The 17,509-nt window shown below is 40.9% G+C and overlaps 1 protein-coding gene across 11 annotated transcripts in view; it reads left to right on the forward strand.

The window, feature by feature from the left end:
* fat3a (FAT atypical cadherin 3a) overlaps window positions 1-17,509 on the forward strand; it is a 179,958-nt gene that overhangs the window by 83,036 nt on the left and 79,413 nt on the right. For 6 of the 11 annotated variants that reach the window (XR_013972387.1, XM_080888385.1, XM_080888388.1 and 3 more), the window contains 4 exons: window positions 2,937-3,251; window positions 4,181-4,391; window positions 7,843-7,911; window positions 11,483-11,622. Coding sequence is in view for 10 of the 11 variants with exons in the window: in XM_080888385.1 (XP_080744511.1) it covers window positions 2,937-3,251; window positions 4,181-4,391; window positions 7,843-7,911; window positions 11,483-11,622 (735 nt within the window). In the remaining variant the exon portion in view is untranslated. Of the gene's footprint in view, window positions 1-2,936; window positions 3,252-4,180; window positions 4,392-7,842; window positions 7,912-10,339; window positions 11,207-11,482; window positions 11,623-16,272; window positions 16,655-17,509 lie in introns of those variants that run through there. The other 5 variants (XM_080888393.1, XM_080888394.1, XM_080888389.1 and 2 more) reach the window with 3 other exon arrangements.

Raw genomic sequence — 17,509 nt, forward strand, 5'->3', positions numbered from 1 at the left:
CACGGTGTCGTAGAGAATCCTTGGACTGTAGGAGAAAGCCAGAGTACCTGGAGAGAACTCACGCAAATGCAGGGAGAACATCCAAACTCCACACTGAATGACACCGGGCTGATGGTGGAATTGACACCAAAGGGAGGACCTTCTTGTTGTGAGGCAACTAATCTCTGTGCGACCGTGCTGCCACAAATTGCATTATCGTTATATTAAAAAAAATTAACAACTTTAAAACCTGTAATTTAAAAGCTTGATTGATGTTAGAACAAATGAATTCTTAAGGAAATTCAGCCTGTATTTTGGGACTATCCTCTGCTGTAAGGCAAGAGCTCATATGAAGGACATGTAATGCATCTGACAGAACCCGCTGGGCCTGTCTGATTACCGACTGGTTGTAAATGCAGGGGTGGGAAAGATCTTCAGTCCTCCCAGTCACCTTCATGGCAGACCGCACCAGACACAACAGATTAGATTTTGCATGCACAGAGCAATTGCCATACCATGACAGGGCTCTAGACCAAATTTTGACGGACACACCGTCAGGGCTCACCGATTCTGATGTGTTTACGCAGTGTTTACGTCTTTTTGCGTTGATTCTGAGCTGGAGGTTTTGTCTCTCTCCAACAAAAATTCACCGAGCGAGCAGCAAAAGAAGCAGCAAACTACGCTTCATATTTGATAAATGTCGTAATGGAATCACTGCTGTTTTGCCTCCACCACGATAAAAATCACACTTCATGCACAGCTCTCTCTCTCTCTGTACTTCAAGAACAGTTTCCCGTCTCAAATCTCTGTTTTCTGCATTATTCATTCGCTTATTACCCACCAGTCTACCGTGCGCCTAACTTTTTAAAGTTAGGCGTACCGGTGCGCCCATGGCAAAAAGTTAGTCTAGAGCCCTGCATGATAATATGCCACACCCTATGATGCTTTCCAGTACAGCCTGATAGAACTGAAACATTATTTTCTGATTATGTCAAGTGAAGTCAATTTTTTTTCTCTTTTTCAAACACCTTTAGTCTGTGTTAAAAACAAACTAACTAACAAACAAACAAAAAACAAAACGAGAACACATTGTGGTCATTGCAACTGAAGAGATAATCAAGTTGAATCCCAAGATAAATTTAGGATTTGATATGATTGATTTCTTCATTATGGATAAACAGTGGGTTGTGGTCTCCTACTGCTTGGGGGTCCAGCACCATCTCCTTAATAGACTCGATGGTTATCTTCACTTTGTGATGTTACGTCCAGTAAGGGTATCAGAATTAGACTATTGAATTGTATGTGCTTTCTTTCACTGACATCCAGTTGTTGACTATTAGCCTATTTCAAAATGTATTGCAAATACAAATACCTTTGTTTGAGGACAATTTTCCCTAACTGGAGCTCCTTAAATTTTAATTGAAATGCTACCCATAATAATGAGTGTGCCTTGGTTTGAGTAATGCTTTGTCCTGTAGTCCATATCAGCTCTTTGGTCTGCAATACCAGATTATTCACTGAGCACTATCCTGATAGCTACTGTGTCTCATCTATTAATGCTGACTGATATTCTCCTGAGATAAGCCCAAGAACAGTTGTGTCATCAGCAAATTTAATAATGCTAGATAAATGTGAAGGTGTACAGTGTACAAAGGAGAGCACAACCTCTAAGAACTCCAGTCTTCAATGTAATGGAAGGAAGGAAGTATGGGGGGCAGGCGAGGAAGGTGGAGGAAATTTGACATATTGAGTCAAAAAGTCCTTGATGCAGGTGTGGATGGTTGGGACAAAGCCAGTGTGTTTTCTGACTAAAATATTTGGGATGATGGTAATAAAGACAGTTCTAAAGTCAACAAAGAGCATCCTCTAGTTCTGTCAGTGGTCCAAATGGCTGAAAATGGAGTTGCTATGGCGATAACATCTTCAGTAGACTGTTTAGCGCTATTTCTGTTCTGCTAGATCGCACCTGCTCTGCGTAGTCACCTGCACAAAGTGCAGTATAGTGAGTCAGGATGTTTGATTAGAAGCCAAGAACAAAATATTTGGGTTGTTCTTTTTAAATACTTCAAACTATGTAATAGTGACTGCATATCAGATATTTTGTCCCAACAATGCTTTATCTATCCAACCTCTTCTAAATTTCACTCTGGCAGTCACTTAATTTTAAAACTAACTATTGGTCTCAATAAGCTGCACTTTCTAATTGTGAGGGACCAAGCAGCCAAGGCATAGAGGACACAGGCAAAAAAAAATGTCTTCAAAAAGGGTTTTCTTTATTTTAACCCTCAAAAAGTTCAAAAATGACAAAATTCAAAAACATAATTAGAAGGCCCATAAAAGAGGTCAACCGAATATAACTCTACAAAAAGTAATTTCCAGAAACTTAAACAAAGTGGACACAACTTAACTCACAAACTGACCTAATTACAAAGACACATGAAAGTAGCTTTTATAGTGGTTTGACCAAACCATTTTCACACAATAGGGGGGAAAACCAAAACACTTTAATATTAACTAAGCACAGAATAACCTAACTAAACCTAAAATAACCCTGTTCCTGATAACCACATGGTCTGTCCTGCTGAGCAGGCATTTTGTTCTCAGAGTCCTCAGCCACACCTTTTTCCCAGACCAGGAAACAGCCACCACCCAAAACCAGGTAACTCAAAGAAAGAGAAACATAATTAATATAACAAAACATTTTTAGAAAAACCACACAATGCTACTATGTGCGCGCCTGATAATATCAGTTAGGCTTAACCAAATGATTAATGAATTATATTAATGAAGAAAACTGCAAAACAAACGAATAAAGTGAACAAATGGACTAATTTACTAATTAATGTTTGGGGGACAATCTCTACTAGAACAGCATGGTTGCTTATGTGTCATGAAAGATCAAGTTTGTGATTAGGAACACTGTATATATTTTTGAACAAGCCTTTCTGCCCATACAGGTGTTGGTGTCAGATGGTGGCCCTAATCCCAAGCAAAGTACTGTTTGGGTGATAGTTCAAGTCCTGGATGAAAACGACAACAAGCCCATATTTCCTGAGAAGGTGTATCAAGTCAAACTTCCAGAGAGGGAGCGTAGAAAGAAGGGAGAACCAATCTATCGGGTGTTTGCCTATGACCGTGATGATGGGCCAAACTGTGACCTCTCCTACAGCATTGTGGATGGCAATGAGGATGGGAAGTTCTTCATCGACCCCAAGACAGCAGTGGTATCTTCACGCAAGGCCTTCAGTGCAGGGAGCTACGACATCCTGACTGTATGAATTTTTTAAAAATTTGTTAAACATGTCTGCTCTGTGAGTTCAAGAACATTTAAGTTGTATTTTCTAAACTCCAAATCATAAATTAATCGCTTAATCTTTGTTGTGAAGGACTTGTTTGAGGCAGGTCTGTCCATTTCTACAATCAGGAGAACATATTCTCTGAATCTAGGGAATGTGTGTAAAAGATTCATTGTGTATTTACTTTTGTTTTTCTTGATGATCTTGATTTTAGGAAATGCTCTTTAAAAATATTTCTTCATCATTAAGGTTGCCTGAACAGCACTCAAAATAACAGAGTTTGGTGCTTATTTAATTGATGCACACTGATTTTAGTTTTGTTATCTGGCTTCTGACAAAAGAATAGCATTCTTCAAAAATGCTGATTGAAGAATGGGATGCCATCTCACAGCAGTGTGTGACCAAGCTGGTGACCAGCATGAGAATAAGGTGCCAGGCTCTTGTGGCTGTGTGTGGTTTTTCCACATGCTACTGAGTCCCCATTTAATCTAATAAAGAATGCCAAACAAGAGTCAATAACAGAATAAGCTGTTTGGAAGTTTTTCAAGGGCACAACCCATTTACTCAACTCTGCTCCTAAACCCACAAATGCATTTTCCTTACAAATGTGGCAAGGTTTCCGATGCCTGTTTATTGTGACCATGGCAAGAAGTGTTGTTACAACAAAGAAATAATCAACCAGCATACCAAAACAAATAAGGAAATCTAAGTTTTCAACTTGTGGAAGGTCTGTATTTGATGCCAGCTAAAAACCGAAAACACAGCAAACACGTTAACGTTTAAAGTGATGAATACTGTGGACTTCAAGAATGGCGTGATATAGTTGTGGGGTATATTGTATCATAGCATATGGAAATATTTTAGTCTGCAAAAGACCCTTTGCCTTTCTTTTCCTCTATGTTCAGATCAAAGCAACAGACAATGGACGTCCTCAGAAATCCTCCACAGCGCGACTGCACATTGAGTGGATCCGCCGACCGCCAGCTCTCACTCTACCGCTGATTTTTGATGAACCATTCTACAATTTCACTGTGATGGAGAATGACAGGGTGGCTGAGATTGTGGGTGTGGTATCTATGCAGCAGAGCTCCACCCCTTTGTGGTTTGACATCACAGGTAAAATGCCCCTGTAATGGAGTATGCTTCGTAAACCACTTGAGGGTTTTGTTGTGTAAGGAAGGGTGTGCTCAGGTTTGATGCATGTTGTGTTGGTATAAATTAGGTACAGCTCAGACACAGTGGTCTGCATGGTATGTTCTCCCCATCCCAGTTACCATAGTGACAGCTTCTCAGATCCCAGTTCAAGTAATCTGTTGGTAGTCTAATATGGATTAAAATCAGGATGAAACTTAAATTAGATACATTTGTTTATTTTTCTCTCTTTGTTTTAAAAAAAAAGGATTGTTTCATTGAAGTATTCACAGCTATATTTACTAAGCAGGGCAATTTAATATTATGCTGCTATCACAAAACAAATGTCAACTAGAGGGGAGTGATCAACTAAAACTGTGTTAATTAATAAACATAGTTTAGCCAAGTTCATTGCAGTAACAACCCACATTGTATCAGAAGCAGCACAAATTACCAGATCAAAAACAATTAGACTTTAGAGAGTGAGTAATGTATTTAAAACAAACAAACAAAAAAAGACCGTATTTGTACTCTGACAGGTCTCTAGCTGTGATGTATTGTTGGCTCCAATCAGCCCAAAATATATAGATAAATGCGACAGGGGACGACAGACATTCCCACAATACACTTTTTGTCTTTCTAGTCAGTGTACATTAACCTGGAGATACCTTCTGACTTGTGCTTCTGGCTCTCCTTAGCTCTGCCTCTCTTTGTATTTTTTCTCTGTTTTCTGTCCATGTCACTCTCACTTCAAACACATTTTTCTCACTTCATTTGTGTGTAATGATGGTTTCTCATAATCTGAAACTTGAAAAAATGTGTTTTAGTTATTTAGGAAACAATATGAAGAAGGTAAACATTTTATTTAATTTTTTTTTTAAAAAGGAAAAAAAGGATAAAACATAGAATATTTAGCATTACAGCAGCACAGGTAAGTCAACTGAAAGACCATGTAGTGTGTGTGATCATGGGTATATGTGATCATCACTTGTAAATTTGGCAAAAGACACAGACCAGGAATCCCAGCTGATGATGCAATAAAAAACAACTGCACTTTCATGTTATTTCCAATGTACAGGGTGAGCCATTTATATGGATACACTGTAATAAAATGGGAATGGTTGGTGATATTAAAGTCCTGTTTGTGGCACATTAGTATATGTGAGGGGGCAAACTCCTCAAGATGGGTGGTGACCATGGTGGCCATTTAGAAGTCGGCCATCTTGGATACAACTTTTGTTTTTTCAATAGGAAGAGAGCCATGTGACACATCAAACATAAGTTTGATGTGTCACATTACCAATAATGGTAATGTCACAAGAAAAACAATGGTGTGCTTGGTTTCAACATAACTTTATTCTTTCATGAGTTATTTATAAGTTTCTCTTTGTTCACAGCCATTGACATGTTGAAGAGGTTAACACGTGAGGAGCGGATCGAAATTGTGTTGATATCTGGTGAACGCAGTAACCGGGTCATTGCAGCAGATTTCAGAGCAAACTGTCACTAATGAAGAAACATCAGTGGCTGTCCTAGCTTCATTCAGCAAGAGCCTACAGTGTAACACTCGCCGCATGTCACTGGAGAGTGGCATTAATCAAACATCCCTTCGGCAGATATTAGCTACTCACAAATGGCACCCTTACAAACTCCAGCTACTGCAGCATCTCAACGAGGATGACCCAGATCGGTGCAAAGAATTTGCAGAATGGGCAAAACAAAAATTGGAACAGGGCCCTCAGTTCACGCAGAAGATTTTGTTCAGTGATGAGGCAAACTTTTATGTGAATGGTGAAGTTAACAAACAAAACCACCGCTATTGGTCTGACACTAACCCACATTGGATGGATCCCTCCAAGACTGTTGGAACAACAAAAGTGATGGTTTGGTGTGGTATATGGGGTACAACGATAGTGGGTCCATTCTTCATCAATAAACTCAATGAATTTTTCCAGCAAGAAAAACTCACATTATGGGTGCCAGGTCCGAGCATTCCTAGATGAACAGTTTCCTGGAAAGTGGATTGGTCGTTATGGGCCAGTTGAATGGCCCCCAGGGTCTCCCGATCTGACCCCCTTAGACTTTTATCTTTGGGGTCATCTGAAGACAAATGTCTATGGTGTGAAGATACGAGATGTGCAGCACCTGAAACTACGGATACTGGATGCCTGTGCTGGCATTTCTCCTGCGGTGTTGCTATCAGTGTGTGAAGAGTGGGAGAAGAGGGTTGCATTGACAATCCAACACAATGGGCAGCACATTGAACACATTTTATAAGTGGTCAGAAACTTGTAAATAACTCATGAAAGAATAAAGTTATGTTGAAAACAAGCACGCCATTGTTTTTCTTGTGACATTAGCAATTTGTGTCACATGGCCCTCTTCCTATTGAAAAAAGCAAAAGTTGTATCCAAGATGGCTGACTTCTAAATGGCCACCATGGTCACCACCCATCTTGAGGAGTTTGCCCCTCACATATACTAATGTGCCACAAACAGGACTTTAATATCACCAACCATTCCCATTTTATTACAGTGTATCCATATAAATGGCCCACCCTGTATATTATTTTAACTTCAATAACTTCAAGCAAAAAAGCATTTTCTGATGGATAAACTACACGCATAAAATATAAAATTTTTCCCCAAGTGATCATCCAGTAAACCTTTCAGCCTTTCTAAATACATGTTAATATCAGAATGGGTTAAAAACCTTACAATTTGCTCTGTAACCTTTTTCAGACTGATAGATGTCAATAGCTTTGTTTCTCAACTGTTTCTTCAGATAGTGGTATGATGTGTTGCTACTTGAGACCTTAACGTACATCACTTTGTTGGACAGGTTCTTTTTCATTTCTGTGCTTGATTCATCAGTAATCAGACCTGAGTGTGTCTAATGAAACTAAACTCAGTGTGGCACAGGAATGACGGACCTGACCACATAGTTTGCTCTTTTTAGCACTTTTTATTCAGTTGCTGCTTTTCGGCTACACCCCACACAACAACCACAACCTCAGGTCCCAGCAAGTCTTTTGCAGGGGAGGCATGATGAACTGATGGAGCTCCGGTGTGTCAGCCTCCCCTGCAGCCATACCATAACACCATGCCCCGCCACACTGGTTAATGATAGTTAATTCATGATTTAACAAGGGAGGCAATTACTTTTGCACACAGAGCTAGGTAGGTTTGGGTGCCATATAATGTCATTATGGATTAATAAAGTATTCTAATTCTGATGGCCCGTAATAAATGCAATCATCATTTAGTGACAAATATGCAAAAGAATAAGGAATCAGGATAAAGGCAAATACTTTTGCACAGCACTGTATAAACCCAGATAGTTCTTCTCCTTTCTTTTGTCCTTCCCCTGGAGGCTCTCTGACCTTTCTGTCTCACCTCATCTTTCCTGTCTCTTCTCAATGCTTCATGCCCATAAGGTCCCAGGTCTTTCCGTGAGATGTTCTATATTCTGCAGAGCACTTGTGGCAGGAACTGTTCCTCAGAAGGTATCTCCCTTCCACTACTGCTATTTTCTGCCTTCTCAGCACCCTATTTTCATTATTTTTCTGTCATTCTTTATTTTACTGTTTTTGCACCAATGATGCACCCCTCTGCTTGTTATCTGTGCTTGTGGTGCCTGTGCTATAACTGATTAGTTGGATGTGGCTGGTTTTTCGAATGTGCGCATGTGTGTATGTGTCTCTCTCTGTGTATGTGTGAGGCAGAGAGAGAGAGATGGATGGACTGTTGTAGCCAAGATTAGTTGAAGGGATGCAGGTTTAGTAAAACAATACAAAAAGGGGAAAAAAAAGGGAAACATTTTTTTTGTCCAACCTTATAAACAGTACATTTGCATAATGACTGAAACTAGCTCACTGAAGGAGCAATGGACTGGAAGCGCAGTTCCTTGATCTTTAATATGCAAATTCTCATGACAGTTGATGAACAACTACTGACCAAAGCCCATTGATCAAAGACCACTGATCAATGGACATGAGTACAATTCACAGAAAGCTGGGGAAATGGCTGCAATTACAGCATTGTAAAAATGGTGAAAAATCTACCCTCAGGCCCCCTCCACATTTCAGAGATGGTCTTTCCCTTTTCACGTAAATGCCCCCCTTGACTCCCTGCTCAAACCAGCGTTCCTCCTTGTCCAGGATGTGTACATCCTCATCATTGAAAGAGTGTCCACTGGCCTGTAGGTGCAAATGGTGTGCGGAGTCCTGGCCTGACGAGGAAGCTCTTCTCTGTTGTGCCATCTGCTTCACTAGAGGTTTTTTGGTTTCGCCGATGTATAAATCATTGCAATCCTCCTGGCACTTAACAACGTACACTATATTACTCTGTTTGTGTCAGGGGACCCAATCCTTAGGGTAGACCAATTTTTGGCGCAGTGTTTTTTGGGGTTTAAAAATCACAGAGGTGCTGTGTTTAGAAAAAATGCGTTTCAGCTGTTCTGATACTCCTGACACGTACGAGATCACTACAGGTTTTTCGTGTTGGCAGCAGTTGTCCTTCTCTCTTGGATTGGCTGGAGCTTTCTTTAGGTGACTTCCTAGCTTTGACAAATGTCCAGCTGTCCAGTAGTTGTTGATCAGTGGTCATGAGAATTTGCATCAAGGAACTGACCTCCCAGCCCATTGTTGCGTGGGCTAGTTTCAGTCATTATGCAATGTACTTTTTATAAGGTTGGGGAAACCAGCAGTCAGTTCAGACTGAAGAAGTCACTTGGATGAGTGACGAAATATTTTTCCCACTGAAAATGCTACGTCCAGATAAACAGAATCAGCCTATTGGGGTTTACTTACCTGGATGATTGAGAGAGCATCAAGACATCTTCAATGCACCACAATGGTAGCCTGATATCAGACAGAATTGTCACATAATATTAAACAGAGGCTGTCAACTCAGCTGTATAGAGTGGGGAATCATAATGAAGCAGTTAATTTTAAATTGTAGATTTAAGCTGTTCTTCATAGTTTGGGCCACCAGATGCCACAAAAGAGGACTGTGGTGAAAAGCTTTGAGTAATGATCCCTTTTTTCAATATAGGCTTCAATGCTCCAGAAAGCTTCATTGGGCCATTAATACTAACTTGGGTGAACTAAAGGTGAGCCATTTATAATGGCCGGTGGCAAAGTACACATAGGTGAAGCATAATGTTCCAAATAAAACAAAAAGCAGCAGATGGCTGCCCCTCCTTGAGGCTGGCTCTGCTGGGGGTTTCTTCCTGTTAAAAGGGAGTCTTTCCTTCCCACTCTCACCAAAGTGCTTGTCCATAGGGATATTCTGATTGTATTATATAACTGTATTAATGTAAGATCATTTTCCTTGCCATATAAAGCACCTTGAGGTATCTGTTGTTGTGATTTGGCATTCTATAAATTGAATTAATTTGATAAATAAACAATAACAACAAAAAACTAGAAAACTAGAATGATACTCCTCCCCCCCCCCCCCCCCCCCCCCCCCCCCACACACACACACACACACAGATTCAGCTACTCTGTCCCATTTGTTTCTTTGTTATACCTGCATCTCTCCATTCCTTTTTTCCCCCACTGGTCTTTTGCTTAGCCTCTTGATACCTACATTCACCCATTCACCACCGGCTTGCTATTGTTCTTACTTTACTTTTTTTTTTACTCTATTTTTCATTCTCATTTAACCCCTTCCTGGGGTAAAAGAGACAATATGCAACAAGCAAACAAAGCTGAGGGTTATTCAATACACATCATAATTATTAAAAATAAGAATAAAATAAATACATCTGTCAGCAAATTATGAGCATTTAATATAATATTAATTAATACTGTTCACCTTTCTCTACATGTTCACTGTCAGTCCATCCCCTTCATCTTTTTCTCTCTTTTGATTGCACTTTGATTGTTATTTGTGTCATTTCTTATATTTTAATCTGGCGGTTTGCAGAATGGAGGGATGGCCTGAGGGCTAGCAAACCTTCCTTAGAATCCAGCTACTCTGCAAGTCTTTTTGCCACCAAGGCAAGAAAATGTGACAGCAGTGCCACTGCCATCTCCCTCACTCTCCCCAGACTGAGTGAGATCTTCCTTTTGATGTAACATCAATAATTTTAATTACGCTATTTATCTCTTTGTGGTAAAATAGTTAAATAGTTTAAAGGAGACTAGATAACTCTTCCTCTAACACTTCATTCTTGATGAAAGGTGGAGCAGGATGGTGACAAAATAGGATTAACCAGAGAGAGAACAGGAGTGAGGGTGTCTTTAATCACTCCACCGCTGTCAACAACTTGATACAATTTGTGCTGTCCAGAAACATCGCCACTGCATTAGTCATTTGGGAGATTGATTCCATACCTCCATACCCAACCAACTCACCCACAGGCGCGTTATAATCCCCCACTGAGCAGCTGACAGCTAGAACCAGCTTCATGGCATGATTGCTAGTCAGCTGCCCCCATTTCCCAACACCCTAGTCCACCAACTTCACAAAGCAAACAAAAACTAGGAAAAATAGCCAAAAACAAAAATAGATGAGAAATTTTTGCAATAACACACTCAAACTGCAGCACACTCTAAGCAAAAGGGAGGGGTACTACCAGCATGGAAAGTGTTTTTGCTTGTTGCTTTAGTGTGTTACTGTGATTCTTGCTTCATATTGGCATTTTATAGCATATGCTGTATATTATATATTATTATATGTAATCTGTGGTGTATAGGAGTTTGTGATGTGTGTTTGTGTGTGATGGAAGAGCTTAAACCTGTCAGCAGCCATCCTTTCCTCCTTTGCACTATCACAAACTCTTAGGCAATGGTCTCTAGTCATGTTCTCTGCCCTTATCCCAACACTGCACTGGTTAATTTACTGATTAGGATTGTACAAAAAAACCCCAAAAAACAATTCATGCATTTCAGGACTCAGTAACGCATACGCATGTTTTACATGACTGGAACCCACTGATCCACAAAATAAAATTGTGTGGTTTTTGTGTTTATTCACATATTCATCATAACTCGTGTGCATTCAAAGTAGGTATGAGCTGCATTTTTTGGCCATCCTTTCTTGCTTGACATTTGTGCTGTGGTGCAGGTGGGAACAGTGACAGTGTGTTTGATGTAGCGAAGACTGTGGGCACCATCATCATTGCCAAACCTCTTGATGCTGAACAGTGCTCCTTCTACAACATGACAGTGCAGGCTACAGATGGCACCAACACTGCATATACCCAGGTACCACTTTTCCTTTATTTCAGCGTTGCCTACAGTTTGGTACATTTCAACTGATTTTGTAGCACAGTCTTGTGTCAAAACGTGGAAAAAATTTCAAAATGTGGACTTTATTGCCTTTTAAAATTGGAAAATATTCACCAGATAGGAATTGGTACATATGACCAGATAGATAAAAATCATGTTTAGGGACATGAAAATATTTCAGCTAAATTATTTACATGTAAATTCATGGAACAGAAAGATTGTGTGATACATTGGGGTGGCTGCAGCTCAGGAGGTAGAGCAGGACTGTAAATGTGTATGAATGTTAGATAGAAAAAAAAAAAAAAAAAAGTTAGATAGCATTTAGGTAGAAAAAGCAGAGAAAAAAGTGCTTGTATTAATGGGTATGAATGAAAGAAACATGTTTTATAAAGTGCTTGGAATGCTCCAGTAGAGTAGAAAAATGCTATATAAGAACCAACCCATTTACCAGAAATGTCCAGTAATGCAAACCAGTAAGTTAGAGGTTGTGATTATGTCACCAGTTTCCACTCCCATCATGTTTGTAATGACAAGAAGTGTAAGTTGTAAGAACTTTATTTTACCATTCCACTGGGTTTACAGAGGATAGGAATGAAAAGAACAATTAGTGTTTCTATTCAGACTATTCAGACTGGTCCCCTTATTTAGAAATACCTTCCATAATAATTCTGACATTTGGATTACAATAGATTCCTTAGGCAGGGTGGTAGACAAACGTGGAGTCCTGGGCCTGTGTATCCTCAGTAATACATTCGTTTTTGGGGATGTGGAACATCACGTCACTGGTGGGGAAGGAATCTGAGCAAGTGCAGGACATGGAGTGCTACCGAATAAATATACCTCAGTGTATAGTAAGGGTTCTGGAACCATACTCCTGGAGAATGGCTGGACTGTAATCATTTTCTGGAGTGGCCTGTGGTGAGAGTAGCTGGGTGGGTGTGAGGACACTCACAAGTCCCTGGCTAAAGACCACCACCACATTACCTCTGTCCATGCCCAGAACAATAGTTCAGAATTCCCAGCCTTCTTTGAGTCTTTAGTTAGTCTGTCTGGGGAATTCATAGTTCTCCCAAGAGATTTTTTCACTCATGTGTGCAAATATGGAGCTGGAAAGGTGTGCTTGGGAGGAATAGCCTGATAAACCAGTGTTGTGTTTTTTTTTTTTTTATTGGACTTCCGTCATAGGTATGGGTTGGCCATAAAAAACACCATGTTTGAATCTAAAGTGGTGTACTTGGTATCATAGCACCTTATGCCAAATTTCAGTGATCTGTTTTTTTTTTAAATATATATTATCTGATCTGAGGTCATTTGTTTTGGACATTTGGATAAGGAGAAAGAGCTGTCAACTCATGACTATCTAGTGATGAATTGGGTCAGTAGGCTAGGAAGAATGCCAGATATACCTGGAAAACAGACTAGGAATATCTGGTGGAGGCCCGGGTACTTAAGCTCATAGAGTAAATGGTAAGTATTTGTGGACAAATCAGCATCTTCCATGCAAACAACAGGTAACTGCAACCATTTCCTATTGACCAAACCAATCCCAAGGAGGTTCTTGGTGCAACACCCCTTCAGACCACAACCAAAGAATCTGGTCTGAATGCTTTGTTGTGTCAAACCCATTTGCTTTCCCAAGAGGAGCACCATAGACTCTCTGTAGGCTTCTCTTGCTAATAAACAGTTTGTACCTTTAAGACCAATTGTCTGTATGCTCAACTCGGTCACCTATAACATCTCAAGGTTTTTAGTTTTGATCCTCAACCCATTGGTAGGCAGCTCTAAACACCACATCCAGAACACCTTGGATTTTGTTGAGAAGGGTGAGCGATGTCATCATGGAGGCAGATGAAACAATGGTCTCGTATGATGTTACATCTCTCTTCACTTGTCTTCCAGTCACTAAAGCAGTAGAAGTAGTTTTTAAGAGATTACAGGATGACCCCAACCTAAGGAACAGGACCACACTTAGCACCAACCAAGTGTGTTTGCTTTAGGAACTTTGTCTTCATTCCATATATTTCACATACAACGGTCAGTACTACAGGCAGAAACAAGGGTCAGAATCAGAATACTTTAATTATACCCGAGGAAATTATGTGGGTTACAGTTGCTCCAAGACAATAACAATAACAGACTGAACAAATTAAATAATACAATATCTTACAACTAGAGCTGGGCGATAGAACGATAACGATATGTATCGCGATATAACTTTTACTCGATAGAGAAATTAAGCTATCGCGATAGACCTCGCCGCTCTTGTCCTCTTAAAAAAAAAAAAAAAAAAAAAAAAAAAAAAAGGTCTGCCGATCCAAATTAAGTAGCGCAGAGCCGAACCAATCACAGCCGCAGCGTCACGTCGCGTGACTTGTTACGTACAGCACAAGTGCCAAGCCGCACGTGTGTTTGTTTGGGAAGCAGCCAGCGGGTAATGGAGCCAGCGCATAATGGAGGAAATGAGTGTGCCGACTAGAAAAATCAACCGAGCGTGACCGAAGAGAAAACAGATGATGGTTCCAATGCCGGAGAGATTGTCGAACGGAAGAGCCATAGAAGTTCCGTAGTGTGAAGGTATTTCGGCTATTTCAAGTCTGACAAAAAACAGAGTAGCGTGCACTGTAAATTGTGCCGAAAGCAAGTCTGGAAATACAATAAACTGGTGCATGCGTCACACTGTGTGCCACGTTATTGTTTCGGTGAAATGAATTTCTACAATACTGTTACTGTTAATTCTACTCTCTGCAGTGTTTAAATGCTTACATATACACACAGTTACTGTCCCTCCACACATACGACTCGGTTCTGCTTCTATGCCCCAGCTTTGTTTACTTTTTCCCACCGAGGCTTCTAGACTTCTGATTGGCCAACATTTCTGCACGGTTAGGAATCTAGCGCCACCTGCTGCTTTGGCATGTTCATAGCAGCGTTTTCCTTCATTTCTCCCTTTATGTGTGGACGGGATTATTTTTTTAAAACGGAAACGGAAAATCTCCGTTTTCAAAAATACCCGTGTACGTGTGGACGTAGCCTCAGTCTCTGACTGGAAGCGCTAATTCGTCATTCGGCTTTTGTCAGACTAAAGTAACTGTTAAAACTGTTTGAAAAGCTAAGCTATACAACAAGGAGAGATTGAGAATTTCCTTTTAGTTCTCAGTTTATTTGATATTGACAAAAGTTAGTCAGTTTTGTCTGTTCTTCTGTAAAACAAACTAAGATTTATTTTTAGAATTAATATTTTGTTTCTAAGTGGAATTGACAATTTAGTCTGTTTCGTTTGTTCTATTTTGAAACTTAAACGCTTTAGCGGCTGCCTTTTGTGTAGTTTGCAATATTTGCCTTTATTTATCTGAAAAGGTCTCATGTTCCTTAAGTACATCTACCCTGTTGAACTTATTATGGGAAATAAATATTTAAATAAAAACAAGCTGCTGATTATTTCACATTTTACTTGTGAGCAACGGCACATTTAAATCTTACAAATATAGTTATTTGGCTTATATCGTGATAGATATCGTTATCGCCTGAAATGAAAAAAACATCGTGATATGAAAAAATCTCATATCACCCAGCTCTACTTACAACGTTTATAAAACATAAGAAATAGCCCTAATATAGTCTTTCTCGAAGTGTGGTATGCGGGCTCTCTCTGGTGGTGTGCGGGAAATCCCCAATTAAAAAAAAAAAAATTAAATAATATACGCAATATATATGCAAAGACAACACGAGCGTTCCTGAGGCCCTTCTGGGAGCTGGAGTCGACCAGCAAACGTTTCCCCGAGCATGACTCCTCTATAAAGAGTAACCTTTCCAGCAGTCGCGGCCTCTATGGAGCGCTGGCGGATTTGTTTCCGTGCAAAAGCGGCATGGCGCTGTCACAATGATTGTAAAAACACAGCCCTTTTCCACGGTGCCACCGTGCTGCGATCTCAGCCACCACCAGTGTTGGGGAGTAACGGAATACATGTACCGCCGTTACGTATTTAAAATACAAAATATGAGTAACTGTATTCCGTTACAGTTACCGTTTAAAAAGGTGGTATTCTTTTTTTTTTTTTTTTTTTTTGCCTGTCCCGTTTGGCTCTTTTGCCATCAGAATTGTTGTCTAAAGGCAAAGAAAGATGCCCAACGGATTTACTTTACCAAATTGACCATCCCAGCTTTGCCGTAATGGTCCATTTGATTCACCTTTTATTGTTCATTTTATTTTCACTTACTGAATACGGGACAGACTTGACTGGGGAAAAGAAGGGGAGAAAGAAAGAGGGAAAGAGAAACAGCTGAGAAGAGAGACGGGGGAGAAGGGCAAAAGACAAAAACCAACAGAATGAGCAGAAAAAAAAGAAAGAAAAAAATGCATATATCAATCACCTGGATCACCTGCTGAGAAAGAAAAAAGAAAACAAGCAGAAGAGAACAAGAGTAATAGAATAAACAACATCACAATGATATATGGGAATATGACAGTAAATACTAAATATTAAACATTATTGTGCAGCACATAAGATCAACAGAACACAGTGTGCTTTGAGGTAGGAGCCAAAAAGGGTGTAGTTTGTGGGTGTGATCACCCGTGTGTACACCTGTGAGCATGGACGCGCTTGTTTTTTTTTTTTTTTTTAAAAGGTTCCTTCATGTAATGATCTGCTAGAGGGTGTGGGGGGTCCACAGCCCCGTCCTCCAGGGTATGAAGCAGGTATGGAGGAGATCAAAACTCCAGACATCCAGAGGCCCCCAGAACACAAGAGACCAAGGAAGACCAACAGAGGGGCAGCCGCGCCACTGTCCCAGAAAGAGCTGAGGAGAGTCCCAGATGAGGGCTCACTCAGCAGCCGCGGAGCAGAAGCCAGGGGGAGTTGCAGTGATGCGCCCGTGAGCTCCGCCGGCAGCCAGCCGTGCCTGAGTGACCGAGCCCCAGGCCGAGAGGCCGAGGGCACCCCACCTCCGAAGAGGCCCGAGCGAGCCCCAGGCTCCAGGCTCTCTCTCTCTGCGACTGTGTGTTTCCTGGGTGAGAGAGCGCCTTTTCGTTGTTGTTGTTGTTGTTGTGCTAAGCTAACAGGCAGAATACTACAAGCATAGCTCTAAAGAATGTAGCATCATGGGCAGTGTAGTCTGTGTTGCAGGGAGAATGGACTGCCATACACGTTATGGGTCTGTGAGCGCGAGGAGGGAGAAAAAGGGGAGTGGAAAGGTACGAGTTGTCATCGAGGAAAAACGGGAGCTGGAAGCATGTAAATATAATAACATCTTTCAATTTCATTGTACTTGTGACAATGACAATAAAGAATATTCTAATAACCACTTCAGCCAAGAAGAGTGCCTGACGAGCCCAGTTGTAAGTAAGCTATTAAGACTCGACTGTACACCGTGTTTGTGTTTTCCTCCGAAAACAATAAGTTCTGTTGGAGCAGCCTTTCAACGCCTCTCTCTGTCTCTCGCAAGAAAAGTTGACCCACACAACAAAGTAAAGCTACTTTTCGGCTTATAGAATACATTTTGGGGCATGTATTCTGTATTCTGTAATGGAATACATTTTAAAAGTAACCTTCCCAACACTGGCCACCACTGATGAGTTTGAGGCCCCCGGGAGAATCGGTGGGGGCGCGGGAGATGCCATCGGTGAGTCTGGAACTTTTGCCTGGATGCCGAAGCTCCTAGTATCCAGGAGAATGCGATTCACTTCTTCTGCAAGTGAGTGGTAATCCTTCGCGGCCAGCAGCGGGGAGTTGGCGAGGCCAGCTCGCACCGGCAACTGTTGTAGGAAGACGTGAGTGAAGAGGAATCCACCGTCATCCGTTCCTAGCAAGGACGACGTGCTCTCCGTGACCTCGAGTCCAGTACCATCACCCAGGCCCGAGAGAGA

This window comes from Rhamphochromis sp. 'chilingali' (assembly GCF_963969265.1).
Source record: "Rhamphochromis sp. 'chilingali' genome assembly, chromosome: 8".
NCBI classification, from domain to species: domain Eukaryota; kingdom Metazoa; phylum Chordata; class Actinopteri; order Cichliformes; family Cichlidae; genus Rhamphochromis; species Rhamphochromis sp. 'chilingali'.